The 19,512-nt window shown below is 34.2% G+C and overlaps 1 protein-coding gene across 1 annotated transcript in view; it reads right to left on the bottom strand.

Moving 5' to 3' along the window:
* LOC104403944 (chromosome unknown open reading frame, human C9orf84) overlaps positions 1 to 18,912 on the bottom strand; it is a gene marked incomplete at its 5' end in the record, with an annotated part of 41,239 nt that extends 22,327 nt beyond the window's left edge. Inside the window, 10 exons of the mRNA XM_010012241.1 lie at positions 890 to 1,339; positions 2,560 to 2,802; positions 3,809 to 3,903; positions 4,772 to 4,901; positions 8,222 to 8,329; positions 9,643 to 9,799; positions 10,495 to 10,597; positions 11,585 to 11,747; positions 15,643 to 15,833; positions 18,831 to 18,912. Of these exons, the coding sequence (XP_010010543.1) occupies positions 890 to 1,339; positions 2,560 to 2,802; positions 3,809 to 3,903; positions 4,772 to 4,901; positions 8,222 to 8,329; positions 9,643 to 9,799; positions 10,495 to 10,597; positions 11,585 to 11,747; positions 15,643 to 15,833; positions 18,831 to 18,912 (1,722 nt within the window). The remainder of the gene's footprint in view (positions 1 to 889; positions 1,340 to 2,559; positions 2,803 to 3,808; positions 3,904 to 4,771; positions 4,902 to 8,221; positions 8,330 to 9,642; positions 9,800 to 10,494; positions 10,598 to 11,584; positions 11,748 to 15,642; positions 15,834 to 18,830) is intronic.
* Between the last annotated feature and the right edge of the window lie 600 nt (positions 18,913 to 19,512).

Here is a 19,512-nt window from a genome sequence, read left to right as displayed (position 1 = left end):
TTTTTTTTGATGCTGGGACATGTAGCTGAAACACAGACAAAATTTATTGTCAAAGTACTGCCATGCAAGTCCAAAAATTGAAAAATACATATTGTTTTAATACAACTTTATATTGAAAAGTGAATCTGGAAATATGCCACTGCCTCCTGATATTTTGTGTCATAAATATTTTTTGAAACTAATAAGGGATTTCTTCTACTTTTTTTCCCTCTCAGCTCTTCTGCATTTCTGCAGTGCTCAATGCACAGCCTGAGATTCTTTCATGAGCATTGTCATCAACAAGATCAGGCCTACCAATAGCTTTCTGTTTTCCCTAAGACCTCTTCTGCCTCATTCTTTCAAGGGGATTTTGCACCAAGGTAACTGGCTCCAATGGTTCCTACCAGAAGAGAACTTTAACTCTTTATCATTGTCTAGGCTATGTTTGTTCCACAGAAGTAAAGGTATTGATGATTACTATTTGATAACTACAATGGATAAAGTAGTAGTTCTCCAAAGAGCCCAGGAGATCTGGTTCAAAATACATGGAGAGAAGAGATCTTCTGGAGTAAGTATCATTCAGTCACTTTGTTAAAATAGGAATAAACTCATATGTCTATTCTATTAAAAACTACTTCCACCACCAAAAAAGACCCCAAACCTCAAAATAAAGTACCCTCCTCAACCAAAATAAACAAACAAAATCCCCTGAGTTACCTGAAGAAAAAACCAATAGGTAAGATCCTTAGCTGAAAATTCAGATACACTAAAGATCACCAAAATGTTACCATTAACATCAAAGGCTTTTTCCCCCTCCATAAATCTACTAGCATAAATTAGCATCTGTTGTAACTGGTATAAGACAGTGTAATTAAATGTGGAAAATGGCAGAATAAACTGGTTCACAAACCTTTCTCAGGACTATCTCCATAATTTTTTTCCTCTTTTTGGGTGAGTGTACATTTAGATCTCAGCATGATAAAGTTGCTCAGATCAGAATCATTGTCCCATTTTCTAACAAGTGCAAATGATGCAGGCTTTTCACTACTGGATGAGCTGTCTTCTTTAGAAGACACATCTTCACTGCTGACAGACTCAGATGATTTGGGGGTTTTCTTTTCTGGATTTAAGAAATAAATTTCCTCTTCTATCTTACTCTTTTTTATGCTTCTTCCAGTAAGCTCTTCCACAGATGTATTCGTATCAGGAATTTTGGTAGGTGACACAGCACCCATATGCATGGCAAAGTGTTGCCTTTGAGTCTGCGGTGACATGCAAAGATTAATTACTTTATCTGACTGATGATTTTCAGCAGAAAGGACCTCCTGATTTGTCATGGAATTCATCTCTTCAAGCCATCCTAAAAAAATAAAAAATAGATCTCGTGGTGCAGCATAGATCCCCCCCCCCCCCCTTTTCTTTCTCCTAGTTGAATTTAAATACTTTGGATAATTACAGAGAAAGCATTTTAAAATGTATTCTTTCTGCCTTCCCAGATCATTAGAATCTACTTTTAGAAAATTTTTACTGATTAGTCCAAAGTAAAAATGTACAGTCTTGAAAAAGAGAAGACCATGCTACTGTTTGGAGAAGTTTTCACCACCTGCATGATGCTTACTGATGTTAGTTTTCTAGGAACTGGGATGGAATACATTTCATTAGGAAGAAAGTTTAAAAAATTCACACGGTTGCAGGTTTTTTTGTTTTGGTTTTTGTTAGGGGATTTTTAAATTTTTTTTAATTTTCTTTTTTTTTTTTTTTTTTTTTACTAAGAGGCAAAACCAAGAAGGGATGCAATTAGTTCCTTCTAAAGGAGTGCTTCTGCTGCACGCCCATGTATTTAAGCACTTGGCTTCATGGATGCTCATAACCACACAGTAGCTAAACACTTTCCAATATGTCAAAAGCAGCCAAGTGGAAACATTCTTCATGAGTGGAGCCCATTTGTTTCAAATATATCATGCTACTGTCAAGCTTTGGAGTTCCACAACCACAATCAGTGCCTTGCAGTCAGGCCACAGTTATATAATAAAATCTAATTAGCTTTTTGCATTTTCAGTTAAAGTTTGATTATAGGTATGCATAATGGTCCATGAGAAACCGTAAGTTTATGAGTGGTTCACATTTGAAACCACAGCAAGCATAAACCCCCCTCTGAATAGCATCACAAAATAATATTCACTGTAACATGGACCCACTACTGACCTTCTGCAGATAGGATTATATGAACATCTGCTTTATTAAAATATTCCAATGCAAAATTAGTGTTTGTAAAGACATTCTTGTGTATGAAACTATTTTATTAAAAAATAGTATGGCTGGTTCAGGCTACTTTTCACCTCCATGTTAACAGAAAAGATAACTTTATGTAGTTAAACACTGTTGTTCCTACAATTTGTTCTACATTTGTGAAACTGCAGTACTGTTGCTACTTAATATTGCTATAACAAGTTTTGTTCTTGAGAATAAGCAATCATTCTATTTCCTTTCTTCTTGGAGGTATGTAACAGTCACTGTGTTATTCTGTTAAAAGTACCGATCTTTGCCTTTTTACCACTTTTTCTAAAATTAGGTACTTACTTTCTAACTGATATGAAGTAAATTGTATGAATGTTTCTACTTTTGTAGGAAACAAAACATTTGCATTACTGGCATCCATAGTTAATTGTTCCAAAGTTTCTGTGGAGACTGGATTTAAACCCAGATGAAGCCACCAGCCCTCCTCCAGTGAGCTAAGCACTGGTCCTTCTACCTCAACTGGCAGCATTTCCTTCACTTCTGTAAGCGAATAACGCTGATACACAAGTTTATCAGCCTGATGCTCTACAAAAAAAAAACAGAAATCAGCATTATGATATTAATAATCTAGAAACATGAAAACAGAATGTGATTTTGGAAATGAAAGTTCCCAAGTACTGATGACCTACTACCGTTTATACTTCCATTTGTAACTCAATGTCCATTAACAGACTTGAGAGCAAAGCAATTAGTGTTATCAGAGCAAGTGTGCTTTTTACTGAGTGTATGAGTAATGGGGGGTTATTTTTTTTTCAGATCTAATAATTGCTAGTTGCATTACTAAAGGTACAAATGATCTTGTTTATTAATCTGTGGGTTTACTTGTCATGCTTACAGAGACTTAACATAATAATCCTTACCCCCCAAAACATTAACTTACACAGTAATATGCCTACCATACAATGTTTTCAATTATAAATGAATGTACAAATGAATTGGAAAACAAAATAATTCAATATACATAACTTAATCCTGAGACTTGTAAAATGAAGGCAAATAAAATGAAGTGAAAGAACAGTGATAATGCATATTATGGTGCTGTCAGAAATAACCTGCAGCTTATTTTGGCATTGTATATTTTGCTTCCAAACATGAACTCTGCTCTTGTCAGGTTATAAGATTATTTTCCATTAAGAGTACTTTTCTATTGATATATATTTTGAAACGTTATTTAAGGAAAAATAGAAAAAAGGAGTTCAACAAATTACTAAATTTCAATTCCCACAGTTATTGAATATAATTACTGGTAGTAAGCTGAACATTTTGATAATGAAATAAAACTCTTACTTCATTCAGCTTACCTCCATAGAAGGAAACATGACATATCAACTTCTATGTTGCCACACTGTTAATTTTTTATATGTACTAAAAGAATCATATAATAAAACGTCAGAAGGTTACATTAATTGGATAAACTCCAATGGCTCAAAAGATGTGCTCTGTAATACATTATCTTTTTTGTTATATTTTTCTATGTACTTGGAACTCTTCAACATCTATTAGAAACTGATCATCAATTAGAAATCCTTACCGACAAGCAAAAGAGAGTTCATATTGTCCCGATACTTCTCTGATTGCCATACCAAAGATTTTAGGTATTTCCTAGAGGGCTCTGTAATCAAAGTACTATGAAGAACATAAAAGAAGACTTGGAGGTACGAAGAGCATTAACTATTGAATTTTGATTTATATAAAACTACCTTTTACAGATCTACTTTCTCTCAAAATTTTCAGTTCGTTCATTTGTTCATTCATTCATTCAAACTTTTTTCTGGTCCATACAGAGGGTTACTTCATGCAACACCACAGTGAACAGGAAAGAGAGGAGCCATCAAAGCTGGTTCAGGAAGTAAAGCAGCACTGAATGAGAACTCTGTGTAGACTGTGGTTCCCACCCCAAAAGGATATTTAAATTCTTTGTGTATGTGCGAGAAAGATAGCAAGGCAAAAAATGCTAGTCTTGAAAACAAGATGAAAAGGAAAAGATGAAGCAATCCTGATCCTATGTCAGCATGAAAAGGCTTCAATTCCATTTTTGGGAGATATCCAAAACCACAAACAATACTTTCTTCCTGGAAATTATTCTTTTGGAATACTTTCTGGAGATTTTGTAGGTGATACATGCTCAACAGACGTGTTTACCATACGTATAAAAAATGCACATACAAACATACATACATACTGTCTATATACGTAAGTGTCTACTGTTGCCTACTCCAAAAAAAGAGGTTGGATTTTCAGGCTGTAAAGTCTCCCAGGAGAAAGAGGTCTACAGTAGTGACTGCCATTTCCCTTTTCAAGCTCCCCTGAAAAGCCACAGATATGGATCATAAACTCTGCTCACTCTTTCATACAAAACACAAAATACATTCAGCTGTTTCAAAGCACATAACTACTAATTTACAAATAGACTAAATTTATTTTTGCACTAATTTTGAGGATTTACAATTTAGACGATTTATGACAGGATTTATTACTATGAAGTTTTCATTACCTGTTACCAGAAAGAGGAACAGGTTCTTCTTGAAGTCCTGTGGCCAGAAAATTCACCCATGATCTTTGTTGTCTGCATGGAGGACTTAAAGGTACTTCCATTTCATCTTTCAGATATGGAACGTATTTAGCTAGAAATTGCATTAAGCACCACGCAAAAATAAAATAAAATAAAAAAATAAATTAATATCACAAAGCTACCTGTGAATGAAACACATAGGAATTTTACACTAGTGAAGTTTTAGATTAAAATACAAAATATTTTCATGGGACAGTTCACTATTTTAGCTATAAAACCCAAATACTTCACATTTAATTTCCAGACAGTTTGGGAATATTAATGTGTAGATCATATTCCTTTACTCATTCTGCAATGTATTTCTGGATACAAACTCTTCCCATGCACAATAATTGTTATTATTAAATCATCAGGTACTATGGCTGAGGCTTTGATATCAAGTGTTCATTCCTGTTGGCCTTCTTAGATAGTTTCCACATAAATTAAGATAATTAGATGGGAGAGAGACGTCAGACAATATTGTGGTGGCTGTAACATTCAGATGAATGGGCTCGGGGACTTCAGATACATAGAGTTAGGATTTTAAAGACAAAATTATTCTTTCAATCAGAATTAGTATTCATTGTAATTCCAAGGGTGACCACTGAAATGAATTACAACACCAGTTTTTTTAAAGCAGTATACAAATAAATCTGGCATGCTAAACAGTCCCCTGCAAGTCACTTTTCACATCCTTTTTATTAGCCAATCATATTAAGTGCAGACATTGTAATGGATTATTGCTTTTTATTCAAATCTAACAAGGAATTTGCAACTTCATTAACTTTGGTGTCATTACATAAAAATTGGTGGTTTACACAATTACCCTGGCATTCATCTCTCTGTCATTCTTCTAATAATGTTTCTCATTCAGCTTGACCAGAAACTAGAGGTAATAAAAAAGTACAGCTCCCCCATGTTCTGTGAAAGTTAACAGCCAGAAGAATTTTAAGTAAATAAATGCCTTCATAACGAAAAACACTTGTAATAAATTCCCTATTCATTATAACAGGCAGTAAGCAGCTGCAATCATCAGACACACATTGTCTGGCCAACTGGCATGCAGTGGATTATGAATCAGCCACCTGCCCAGCTGCTTACAGCTGCTCCTTGTCCAACCTAACAAGCAGATTGTATAGCAGGAAGGGCAGGAAGGATAAAAGACTGTGTTAGAAAGCCAGAGAATATACAGTAAACACTGGGAAATAAATAAAAAAATAAGAAATATAAAAAAAAAGAGAGAGAGAAGAAATAAAAGTGGTTACAAAAGAAATAAACAGACTTCCAATCAGTATGATTACTTCCCCATTTACTCAGAACAAAAAGATTTCTGTTGTGAACTTCAGCTCACAAACTCCCTTGTTTTTTTGGTGGTGAAAAACAAATATAGCACTTTGAACAGGACAGAAGCTGATCTCATGACAGCAAAAATTCCTGACATTTCTGAAAAGAACAATTATTTCTCTTCGAGCAAAACTGTTCATATTTGTTCTGGTCTGGTTATTTTAGCCTTTGAGGTTGGAACATTCTGACCAGCTACATCAGTTAAACTGTGCCTATACTCTGGGTGCCATTCCCCACAATGCCATAGGTAGCAGGAAAGGAAGGCAAACAATGAAATATTTACAGAAAATGCTATCCCTGTTTCTTCTCTGACTGCGAGCAAATATATTTCACTTCTGGTAACTTATAAACAGCAAAATTAATTAGAAGGAGAAGACTGTAGGGAATGTCTGCTGAAATTTTACACCCAATTACAAATTACAATTGCCGATTAGCAAACAGTGACTGATCCAAAGGGAGGGCTAAACCAGCAAACTGACAGTAAAGATTAATGCCATCACTTTCTAATAAAAACAGTTCAAGATGGTTTGACCACTCATGTAATCCAGAAGATCATCTGGACAATATCCTAGCTAAAATCATTGTTATGATTTGTTATTATGGTATACAGGAGGAGTGTCCCAAACTGCTCAGATCTACTTAACCTCCTCCTGCTTACCGTAAGCCTTAGAACTAAAGAGTTGTCAGATAGCTCACTAGATTCAGATTACAACAAATCCTGCTAGGCAATTATTTCCAGATGTTAAACTAAATTTAACTTTGTCTTGGTGAGACAACATATGCTAGGTTTACCTTGAGCTTTTATGTCAGACCCTTTGGGCTGCTATGATTACTTCTACCAAAAGCCCACTACAATACTGTATCAGGAGCGTGATGCTATTAGCCTGAAGAGGTTAATCATCAGTTCAGTTCAAATCATATTGAAACTAAGACAAGAAAAGGGGTCTTGGTCTGGAGAAAACTCAAAATTCCTCAAGGATTTTAGTAACTGCTGAATGGAAAACTATAAAGTAAATACACACTGGAGAGTAATACTGCTACTGCCCAGTGCAATTAGGGATAGACTTTTTCGAAGACAGGATATACATCAGGATGAGACGTACGTGTTTATTCAAGTATTGCCACTCTATCCAGATCACATCCATTTGTAAATGTCACACTTTGCACAGGCTTTTCTGCATGAAATCAGAGGTGAAAAATACCACTAGCACAGCCATTTTTCTGCCTCTCTTAGCCAGCCAATGCTAAGCTCTGAAAACATTAGGGCTGGAAAGAATATTACTTATTTTGAGAGGTTACTCCTGGAACCTGAAGAAATTTTAACTGAGGTTAAGACATCAAACTTGTTTGGCATTGGTATGCACTGTAACCAGCATCCCTGCCTGAATTTTCAAGCTTTTAAAGGGGGGAACGTATAAAGGATTTCCTAATGTCAGTATAGAACAAGCCAGGATTCAATGCACACATTAGCAAACATTCCACACTTCCAGTTTATTTCTGTGGAAAACTGCTCTTGTGACTATGTGACTGAATTTCTTGACCCCTCAGCATTACTGAACCATTTGCAAAATGAGTGCACAGGAGTTTTGAAATGCCAGAAGTTACAAATTCAGTACCTTTCCTTGGCTTGTCCTCCATTACCCTCTTTTGAAGCATTTATGTAAGGCTTTAACAAACTTTAAACTACACTCTTCAACTCCACAATTTTTATCAATCCACTTTAACTTGCCTCTGCACTCTCTGGGTAGATAAATTCTTAGATAAAATAATCTAAAAAACTAATCAAGTGCAGAAGATATATACACCAACTGCAGCCAAAAGCAACTTGAAGGAACTGTAAAGCTGGTTGTGTTTAGTTTTTAAAACTCTTGAAAGGAGTATGGCACTTCTATCTGCTTATAGTACAGTCACAAAATAGTAGATTATACAAAGCAAACATTCTTATCTTACATTTATATGCTGCATGTACTTCCAAGAACAGACTACAGGGACAACCACTTGGAAAATTTATTTTAAATATCACCCCTTGATTTAAGTAAATCTTCCTACCTGACTCACAGAATTCCAACATACTTCTGCTATTACTGGAGCAAACCTCTTCTGGCATGGGACAGTAGTCAGAAATTTCTATTTTGTATGTAATTTCTGCTTTGAGATCTGAAAACAGGTATTAAAAGGTGCCACAAATGAACCATTTATTGCTTTTTCCTGTCAAAGCAATTTTTTCCTTTCAATCTTTTAATTGAGTCTCCATAATATATTATTATGAAAAATTACAGTTATGCTTAGTAACCCTAAATACCATAGCTGATCAGGGCAGTGGTCAGTCTCATCTCTTAAAGGTGCAGAAAAAGACCCCACGATATAGTACAGTCGCTATTTGATTAAAAGTTCTTACAACTATAGTAATGTGATTCCTGGAACAAGCAGGTAGCATAAATGTAGTTCACCAGTAGTCTGTGCATGTAGATTCTCTTGCTACTAAAAAGGACTAAAATGGAACAGAAAAGACTAATACTTTGATGTCTGCGTAGAAAATCCTCAAACCTCCGCAGTGGTGGCTTGGTCATACAGCTTGGAACGTGCCATGTATGTACTAAACGTATCAGAGGAATACGCATGGAATTGCTGTGGTCAAATAATACGTTTTTAAAAGTTTTGTTCCTATCTTCAGTAAGAGACTGTATTACTCCAAACTGCTGCCCTATCAGAAACAGAATTCAGCACACCCCCTCCACACTCATAAGCATAAACAGTGCTTCTCTGATCTGCCTCAGGGCCACCAAAGAAGTGGTTTTCCTCACTTGTTTGTCAAAACCAATGCAAACTGGCTTGTTTTAATCAGAATTAAAAAATCTCAGGCTCTTTTTTTCTTTTAACTACAGAAAATACTGTCATAGATGTCAATCCAATAGCCAATAACTGTTATTAAAGTTGTAGTTATCAGTAGTATACAAGCATTTAGTAACATTTCTTAAATTCATTTAAAGAAATTACTACTGTCATTTAGAATATTCCTGTTATCCATGGAAATATTCAACTCTTTTCTTCCAGAAATCTTCTTTTGTGTTTGCAATTACAATGTAATAAAAGCAATTTTTACGGTATGACTATACTGCATATAATCCTTTCAAGGATGTCTCTGAAAGTAAAATTTAATTAAAGATAAGAAAGCATAACACTAATTATATTCATGGTAGACTGGATATCATGAATCATGGCTAGTGTTACATTTGTTTCCAAGATTACAACACAACCATGAATTGAATAAAATGGCAAATAGTTTACTTCCCCTTGGCTACTTGAGACATTTCTAATACTCAGAAATTTGTGTATAGCACAATTCATAGTCTCATACAGAGAAATTCTCATTTCATGGTCTGCAATGGAATTCATAAGTGAACTGAATATAAAAGAGCTAGATTGTATTAAATGTGTGCAAATGAAACGAAAATCAGGTCAAGCATCACCTTCTTTGATCACCTCTTTGCACATGTCTTCATCAGCCATAGATTCTGGAGCTAAATTTAACAACTCTTTCAGTTCCAAGTATGATGGAATATTAACAGAATCTGATCTGCCATTGCTGGGTGTGTAGAATTCTAACTCAATAGGCAACATGAAATACTGAAAAATATTAATCACAACAGAATGGTAAATAAATTTTCTTTGATGTTACTATATGTCAAAGCTTTTTTAGAATTCTGAAATAGCTTAATTCTAAACCAATCTAAGAGCTTTTAAGAAAGAAGCCATAGGACATTTACACAGCATACACAAAGCTTTGCTCAAAACAGAGAAAAAAAATACTGTTACAGTATTTCAAATTGAGTCAGTGGAGTATAAAGACTGGATATAAACTTAAAGCTCCCAATCAAGGAAAACCTTCATTTATTTAATTGAAGGTTTGTTTTTTTAGAATTTTGAGAAATGGAGCAAAAAATAGATTTGACATCTTTTTTTAAAAGAACCCAAGCTGGCCCCCCAAATACCAGAACCTGTTTTGGAACTCTCCCTTTCACATGGACATAACATGGCTTCCTGCTCTGGTTAATTTTTATTCTTAGTGTAACAAGTAAACCTGCTATCACCTCAGGTCCCAGGAGAAACAGCTGATCGGAGTGGAGATTCCTGACAATAGCATCCAAGAATTAAAAAATCCCACAACCACCACCAGTGTTTCCTAATCTTGGAAATATGAAGGCTACAAATATTTGGCAAGTAAGAAAACAATTTAAAAAAATTACCTGCAGATGAAAAAACACTTATGCTTAACAAAGTAATCAATAATACAATCATTGTAAGAAACAACATGATGATACCTCTTCATCTTTTAAAGATACGGTACAGAAATTCTCTTTAATCCCCTGCAATTCTTTTTTACTCTGTTCCATCTCCATTTCATTTTGGAAAGTCAAACATTCCCTTTAAAAGATCATAAAATAAAGCAAGTGATTTCTTTGTATCACTTCATATCTAGACAGAAAGTCTTAGCAGTAGCTTTGATAAGCATATTTGTGGTAAAAGTTATTTTTCTCTACATCCATCCTTTTCTAAGAAAGCAATTGCAAGGAATGCTGTACCAATCTGTGTAATTAACTGAAATTACTTTCCAAGAAATACTACATTATATGCAGAGTAGAATCACTTAATTTTGGGACCTGCCTTAAAACATTACATTTAAAAAAAAAAAGTTAAAACTGTTCATCTCAACAGGTAAATCTTGTCATGTAAAAACAGTTTCTGAATTTTCTTCTAATGTCAGGTTTTCTGCTATATACAAAATATCTGTGATGACATTGATATTATTTGTCTTTTTTCATCTTTAATTTCTATGGAATGTTTCAGCACCAAAGAAGGCAGAATGTGCTCACTATTAATTCAAAAGAAAACCAGAAGTACGTACTCTGGTTTGACGAACGTTTAAAAGGCCAAGAAGGTAAACTCAGGAGTAAGGCTACTACTTGCCTTGTAAAGCATGGATGAAAGCAGAACAGGGATAAGGATTTTTCAAGCAGAATGAAAACATTTAATTAGGCTTGCCCCTTCTGACCATTACAGTCACTAAATCTGTACTGACTTTTTAGGAGGATAGCTTCCTTATCAGTCCCTGACACTACTATTTTTCTGCATATTTTTTCAGTGTTCCAAAACAAAGATCCTGAGCACATTTCACACTTGCAGAATGTAAAAATGACATAATTTCATTTAAGAAAAATATTGTTTTCTTAAATAATGCATATAAAATTCATCCTCCTCATTTTTCAAAAGTAGGAAGAAAAACCAAAGTCATTATCCATTGCAAATATAAACTAGTTAAAAAGTTAACATGCACAGAAGATGTTAAAATGTTAATGGCATTATACACAGACTATTATTTATGTTCAATGTTATACAACAATTTGTAGATACCTGAAAACATTCTCTTCTGTTAAACTCTGTCCTTCAGAATCTAAAAGGGGATCTTTCACCAAAAAAAAATGTAGTCTGCTCAGAAGTAGAGATGAAGAAGGCAGTTTTTTACGAAAATTTTCAAGGTTATCAATAAAAAAAAGTTCCTCTTCCATATATAAATCTGAAGGAAAATAAGAAAAAATACATTAACAATCAACATAATAAGAATTCTCAGAATAAAGAGAGGCAACTGTTGGAACACTATAAATGTCAGCAAAACAATAACTACTTTTTACTTCCAGTGGTTCACATGACAAGCTTTGGTTTTCTTTTCCTTTTTGTCTTCCATAGCACCTATTAAAAAGAAAAGGTACTTTTTGTTCCCCTGCTTGTATTGTAAAGTGCATTAAAGGAACTTCTGAAGCAGGTTTTGGCTGAGAAACTTAATTCAGTGCAACTTTTAAAGCAGAAATCAGGCAAGTCTCCCCACATACTAAAACTAAACTGAATCTAAGACTAAACACAGACTTTCTAATTCTGAAACAACAAAAAAATATTTACAGAATGAGTAGACAATAAATGTAGGTTATAAATTATTATGATTTCAAAAAAGATGACATTATGGACCTTCATTTTTTTTTGAGTTTAAATGACTACTCTCCATGAGACAGAACTGATACATTAATCGTAGTTGTTGCAATCCTTTACATTGACAATACACACATATATATACATACATACACACACACACATATTACAAATATATATTACCTATAGAAGGGACAAGGGAGATTTTTATTCTTCTTACTTATTTTTTGCTCACATGGAAGCCTCGTGATTCCCACATTCCCCTTTCACTCCCTGGATGACTCCCTATCTGTAATAACCCTCCTTTCCTTCCTAGTGGATGGAAATGATAAATACCAATTATGATTACCCTAAACTGTTTTATGCTGCTGACACAAACAGATCCCCATAAAGAAATCTATCAATTAAAAAATAAATGCCTCGTTATAAAATGCCTCTGTTTAATGAGATGAGCAGTTCAGGAGAGGTCAGTAAAACTTCTAATACCCTATAAAGCTTAAAGTACCTCCAATGAAAAAATTGACGTATTTTATGACACAATTTACAAAGTTCCTGATCTATTGTTCTTCCTTTTCTTCAGGCAACCATGAAAGCAAAGTAGGAAGCACCTCAATACTCAGGCAAATAGTGGTTGGAAAATTAGGTACTAAAATCAACCAGAAAACAAAGACTGCTTCAATGACATAAACTCCATCATGCTACCCTCAAACAATATCTCATTTAATTTTTGTTAATACAGCATCATAACTTCTAATATCCTAACACTAAAGCAGGTCAAATAATGCACAATTTTGCCTTTGATTTGCATTTAGTATTCTAATTTAGCTATATTGTTATTCTTGAACATATCCATTCATATTGTATCTTTTTATTATAAGTGGCTTTAGTACTGAAAGTGTGTAAAAAAAAATGAGGATTTTTTTCAATTAATCTCACTCTAATGTGATTAAAATATTTAAATAAGTGCATTTTTTTGTTAGTTTTGACACATTTTAACCTGTTACTCCCCAGGAAAGCATGCCTATGCAAGAATGCACTTAGACATACTGAAGTGCCCTCCTGAAGTGGAACAGACGCAACCACATACCTAACTGCTTACCTAATACAGAATTTTACAACTGGTGCAATACACAAGAGTCTGAAATTCCCAAATGCCAGTGTTTGAAACCCACAGCAAACTGCACTGAGTTGCCACTTTGTGACTTTAGGAAGTGCATGTTGTAATAAGTTTATTTTTCAGACTTGTAACTTGAATGCAGCGTCATCGCTTTCTTTGATTCAGTAATTTCTGATAGGCGAAGCAGTGAAGAAAAGACCTTTAGCAGGCTTAAGCGCATGCTCAATTGCTTTATCAATCAGGAAGCAAATACACAGTTCATGTTTGAATGGGGGTTTCACTGCCACTGCTAACACATGCTAGTGTAAAGATAGCACTTTTCAGCTGAATGCTATAAAGATGGTGTCATTCTACTGTGACCTCCCTCTCATAATAAACTATCTAAGAGTTTTTGCAAACTGAACCACATTAAGCTTTTAACTGTTCCATTCAATGTTCCATTCACATTTCACAGGTTTTCATTTTCTTACTGTTTTCCACTGCTATAGCCCAGTAATACTTTACTAGATAAGTTTTAAATGTGTGCATGACCTACTATCCTAAACTTCACAACCCAAATGGAAACATTCTTTTGCTTTAAACAAAAACCTTTAAATAATACAACTCTTAGTATTATATGCATTATTTCTTACATTACACCTCAAAAAGTAAAATGACTGAAGAAATTGATTTTATTATCTGAAAAGAGTAACAGGGTGATATTAACAGAAATAACCAGGAAACATTTTAATATGCACAAGCTGGTAGGAAGAAATCTCCTGCAATAATAAAATCAGCTATTTAGAATTTGAATATAACCTTCCTCTACTTGAAAACCAGATTTTAAATGATAATTTCAAATCTTGTATCGTGTTCTTTCTTATTTTTAAAAAAATACAGGTTAGATAATTATGTGATATCACCCATAATATTCCACTTCTAATAATTGTATCTATCAGTAAATTTCATGCTTTCACACTCTCCATATGTATCTTCATGCCTATAGTGAAACCTAGTTAGTACTGTTAGCAGACTAGCTGGCATTAATTAGCAGGTTCTCAATGACACAAAATAGCTTGCAAATCTTTCTGAATGGCAGCTTTTTTAGAGTTAACACTTTCCTCAAAAGTCAAGAGACTTTTGCTGTAATTTCCTTCTTAAAAGCAAAGGCAGTTAGAAAAAGGGTTGGCAGTAATACATTGGTTACATTAACAAGTAATTATTGATCTGCTGATTCAATAAACCAGTCGCCAGAACAGTGAATATTTTAATATTCTCCCATAAAAAGAAAACAACCCAAACCAGACAATTTAGCCTGCCTATTTATGTTTCTGTACAATAAAAATCTGTAACTTCAAAAAATATATAATATTTTATGAAATTTGTTATATTTTTTTTCTTTTCAGACTCCTGTCCATAAACATTTAGCTCTCTTTATTGTTCCCAAGTAACAGATAAGACATGGGGAAAGCATCTAAATTATTTTTATTCTTTTTGTAAGCACACTATAGAAAGAGCTTTTTTAATTATTGAAACCTTCCGCCATATGCCACCTAGCTCTGAAAAAAAATCTGGTAATTACTTAATCAGATGAATTAAGATTACTGTCTTTCAATTATTAACTGTAATATACTTGCATTGTTGATAGCATGTTCCTAGTAAATGTTATCTTGTACAATACTGTACCAAGAACCACCTGTCTCCTCTGTGTGACCATGGAAAACAGGTCTCAGTAAATGATTACTTTCCTTTTCTAAAATAATATAATTGTCAGGTATTAAAACCCCAAACCGATCAACCAACAACCAACCAAAAAAACCCAAACCAACAAGCAACCCCCCCAAATATATTAAAAAAAAATAAACCTGGCAGTTCAGAATAATAAATCATAATACAGTTGAATCAAACACTTCCTCAACATTTTGCTTTCTGTGATCGTAATTCATTACATCTGTTAGGAGGTATTAACCATAAAATCTCTGAAAACACATAGGAATGCTACTCAATTTGCAGTATCTTCATCCCAGCAACAAAGCAGAAATTGCTTACTTCTTTCCGTCCTTGACACGGTAAAAGAACATGCCATAAGGATCTAATTTTATTGAGGTACAAAAGATCATTGAATTTTGATCACTGCCTGGTAAGATCTACTTCCTGTGATACTTTCTGCCACCTTCTGCCATATATTTGATCCGTCTGAAACTTTTTCTGGCTTGTGCTATCTTGAACTGTTAAAACAAGCCCTGCTTCTACAGGGAATAAATCACTATTAAATGGTATAACTTCTGCAATTGCCAAGGCTGTGGTCATCCAAATGATCAGGCACAAAAAATTATGGAAGTTAACAAGCTGACTCCACTAAATGTTAGAAAACACTGAATTAAAAATTTACCTTGCCATTGTTCTTCATATTCAGTGTCATAGTCAGTCTTCAAATATTTCTCTTGGGTTGATTCTTCCTTAAAATCATCTTTCGTAAGTAAAAGAAGTTCTTCTATGTCAGTCTGAGAGGAGGGATTTGAACTTGGAATAAATTCTATTAACTCATTATTAGTATTGAACTCCACAGAGCAAATAGGTTTCCTGAAAAGCAGAAAAATATATGATATTTAAGTTGTTATAAAAGCACTGTCATAACTTCCCTGACTCCCCAGTGAATCAACAGCAGTCAAAAAGATACTCTAAGAACTTTGATAATCGCTGTGTTCACTGAAGAAGATGGGAAATTACTAAGTTGTTATCACTGTTCACTAGGTATACAGTCAAATGACACATTTAATTCTTCCCCAAGAAAAAGCACTCTAAGTTTACCCCAACACTAAATTGAACAAAAGGATAATGCTAAAAAAAAGCATCAAACCTACTGATGTCATAATACTCATGACAAAAATTTGCTGCTGGGTTAAACATACAGTCATGTTTCAATAATTGTGCAGAAATTGCTAGAAACTGCAATAGGGAAAAGACAGGACAAAGAAGAAACAAACACTTCATTTTCCTGTTGCTTTTCATACTAATCTCAATATTACTTTTATTTTCTGGGGAGAGGGAGGAGGGGAGAAACCCAACCGAAAAACCAACAGAAAGCTTACCAAAAAATAGCAAAATAATTTCACTACAGAGAAAAACCCCACACAACACAGTCCTAAGCTAATTATGCATGTGGACAAAATATCTGTAACTGCTAATCGAAATACGGTCATGTAAATGTTATTTTGTCCATATAAAATGACTGGAACAATGAACTGACTCCGTCTGATGAATACTGACATTTGTAAAGAACCCAAATTTTCTGCTCATCTATAGGTATTGAACTTAACATTCTAATTTCAGACAACTGATTTCTCAACTGTGCATCCTATTGGTTTATTCAGCTTCTTAACAATCCTTTACATTACACAGTCTTGCTATTTCTAGACATCTGGAGGTAAATATCATAAACAGAATTAGTGTATGAGTGCACCTCTGAATTTCAGTAAAGACCTTCATGTAAAGGCAACAATATCAAGGATTCTCTACCACACATCTTAAAAAAAATCAACTATTATAAAACATTTTTGAGTATAGTTCAAAAGTTAATTTTGAAACTTCAAGTAGCATAGTTCACAAGCAATAATTATGCAGTGTTGATAATAATTAATGCCCAAACTTTAACATAGCATGAGCCTTTTAAAAATCTAAGAACCTTAGAACATTTTGCTAAATCACAGATGGGCCAGCTTCACTGAAATTGATGGATTTTGCTATAGCTTTATGGACAGATCATGCTTAAGTGAATTGCTGATTTGAGACTACATGGACCAGCCTTTTCTAGAGTCAACCCCTTGTTCTGGGAAAAGGCAAATATTTTAAATGCGGACTAGTCCTACAGCTATGCTTGTACAGTGTTTTGGACACAGAAGGCACTACATTAGATTTAACGTATTTAGCTTCTATTAGACCTTTACAGTATGAAGTAAAACTTTCAGCAAGGTCTTTGAAATATGGACTGAGTCCTATCATTAAAATAAGCACAGCAACTAAGTGCATGTACTAAAGCTAGTAAGGTAGTTTCGCAGTTTCTAGGAGTTACAAATTCACTTCCTTATCTCATCTCCTGCCAGTCATCCTCTCACCTCTGCCTAGGCAGTCTGTGTCTCTTCAGTGTTTTTCACACCAAGTGTTTTCTCCTACTTATTTCTTGTCCTCTTTTTGTTTCTCAGCCTCTCCAAGAACATATTAGACTCCCTGGCACTTTGAACCAGTCTTCCCTAATAGAACAGCCCACTTCACTGACTTACTTGATCAGTCATTCACACTTAAATTCCTCATCAGCTCACCCAAAGAACTTTAGAAAAAAATAAAAACCTCAAACCCAAAAGGCAAAGTTGACAAGCTTACATAAAAATATCACCTCTCCTTATCTAGTTACCTAAATTTTTAATCACATAGACAAGCATAAAAAGGCCACACAAAGCCCCTGTTTAGAAGTATAAACTAGTGCCGACTGTTACAACAACATAAAGCCATCTTCTGAGCAGAGTCTCAGCATAGCATGTATTGAATCTTGCGGTAAGCAACACAAAGATGCTGAATTCAGTTACAATTTTATTACATATCAGCACATCTGGGAAATATTTTAGTAATTATTACACCAAACTGTAAGTCTAGAATATTCACAAGATTCAATTATGCTGTTAGAAGTAGCCGAGATAGTATATTTGTATTCAGCTTGGGTTTTGTTAAATGGCCTATAGCCATGTGCTCCATAGTGAAGATAACAGCACTGAACAATTTTCATTACTCAGTCAACCATAAGATTTGGGAGGGAAAAAAATTTGTTTATGATTATAGCTTTACCAAACACAGCACTCGGTAGGGCATAGCATGGTGTCAGTTTTTAAACAGGGTCAAAGTCCAGTTAAAAGTTTTCTTAACATTTCAGTGACTTCCTTTGTAACTTTCAACATTATGCTCATAGTTATTTTTAGTACAACTTCTTCTTTTCTTTTGTGAAAAAGAAAAGCACAGATAATTGGAAAAAATTCTCAGGTTTGGACCTTTGGATCTAACATCTATCAGTATATCACTGCAGTTTTAAAGGAAACTATATAGAATTTGAGATTTTATGACACAAAGGTAATTTCAAAATGAATTGTATCTGAAATTACTCTGCCTTATAGCAAGTTTGAACAATAGGTTTAGGTTAAGGTTTGTAAATACTTTTCTTCAAATAGCTTCATCTACAGTTAGGAGAGATAACTGTCTAAGAGAGGGAGGGGGGAAAATAGCCTCACTGTTCATACAAAGATTACAGAGACTTTCTGCAATGTCATAAATAGATTACACAATCATCACAAAAATGAGACGAAGAAGCAGAAAACTCAGTGAAAACATGGTACTACTTTAAATGAATAAGCCATCTTTAAGCTCTTTGCTACAGTGTATGGCTCCAACACACTGGATGTTTGCTAGTGTCAAAAAACATTTCCATGTTCTGTTATCATCATTAGGTTATGATTCACAAAGTAAGTGAATGATATCATATACGGAATGATATCATAAAGGAATCATGTATGTTTTTAACTTAAGGTCACTGACTTTTCCAGGAAATCCTCCACGGGTAAACTTTGCTTCCATTGATCCAGTACCGAAACAGCAATCATGTTCTGTGTTGAAGTAACTGAGAAAAAAAGAGAGAAAAAGAATTACACATAAAAAATTTATTTTTATAAATATTTATTGATTAAACTATTGCAGAGGCTGACCAAACTTTCCAGGGGATGTACAGAAGAAACTGTGCTTTTAGTTTCTACTAGCACAAGTAAATGCAAATACACTGGAAAGATGCAAATAGATTTACCTATAAGCTTGAAACCCTCCAGTTTTTTCCACAGCTCAAAACCTCAGCATCATCTTTCAAACCTTTCCTAGCTAACCAGATTTAGTATTTTACTTATCTCTGTTTAATGCTTTTCTTCCAGCACTCCATATCCAGCCAGGAAGTCTTCCAGAGATCTCTACAAACTAATTAAATATCATCTCATTTATGATGCCATACACATGTAAATATCCATCAGACATTTGCTTCTACTCAGGCAATGACCACATTCTACCTGCAAGAGCTGTATAAACTGACACGCTGCTACTTCCAGAAATAACAGAGTTTGGTTTTTGTTTGCGGCTTGGTTTTTTTTTTTTTTTTTGTTCTGTTTTTTTGACATACAATACTATGCACAAACACAAGCTTTTCCTTCAATCCACGGTAAATCTAAATTAAGAC

The sequence above is a fragment of the Nestor notabilis genome, unplaced genomic scaffold (assembly GCF_000696875.1).
Source record: "Nestor notabilis isolate BGI_N333 unplaced genomic scaffold, ASM69687v1 scaffold21513, whole genome shotgun sequence".
Classification (NCBI taxonomy): Eukaryota; Metazoa; Chordata; class Aves; order Psittaciformes; family Psittacidae; genus Nestor; species Nestor notabilis.
Note: the sequence above shows the minus strand (reverse complement) of the source record. Positions and strands in the feature narration are given on the sequence as shown.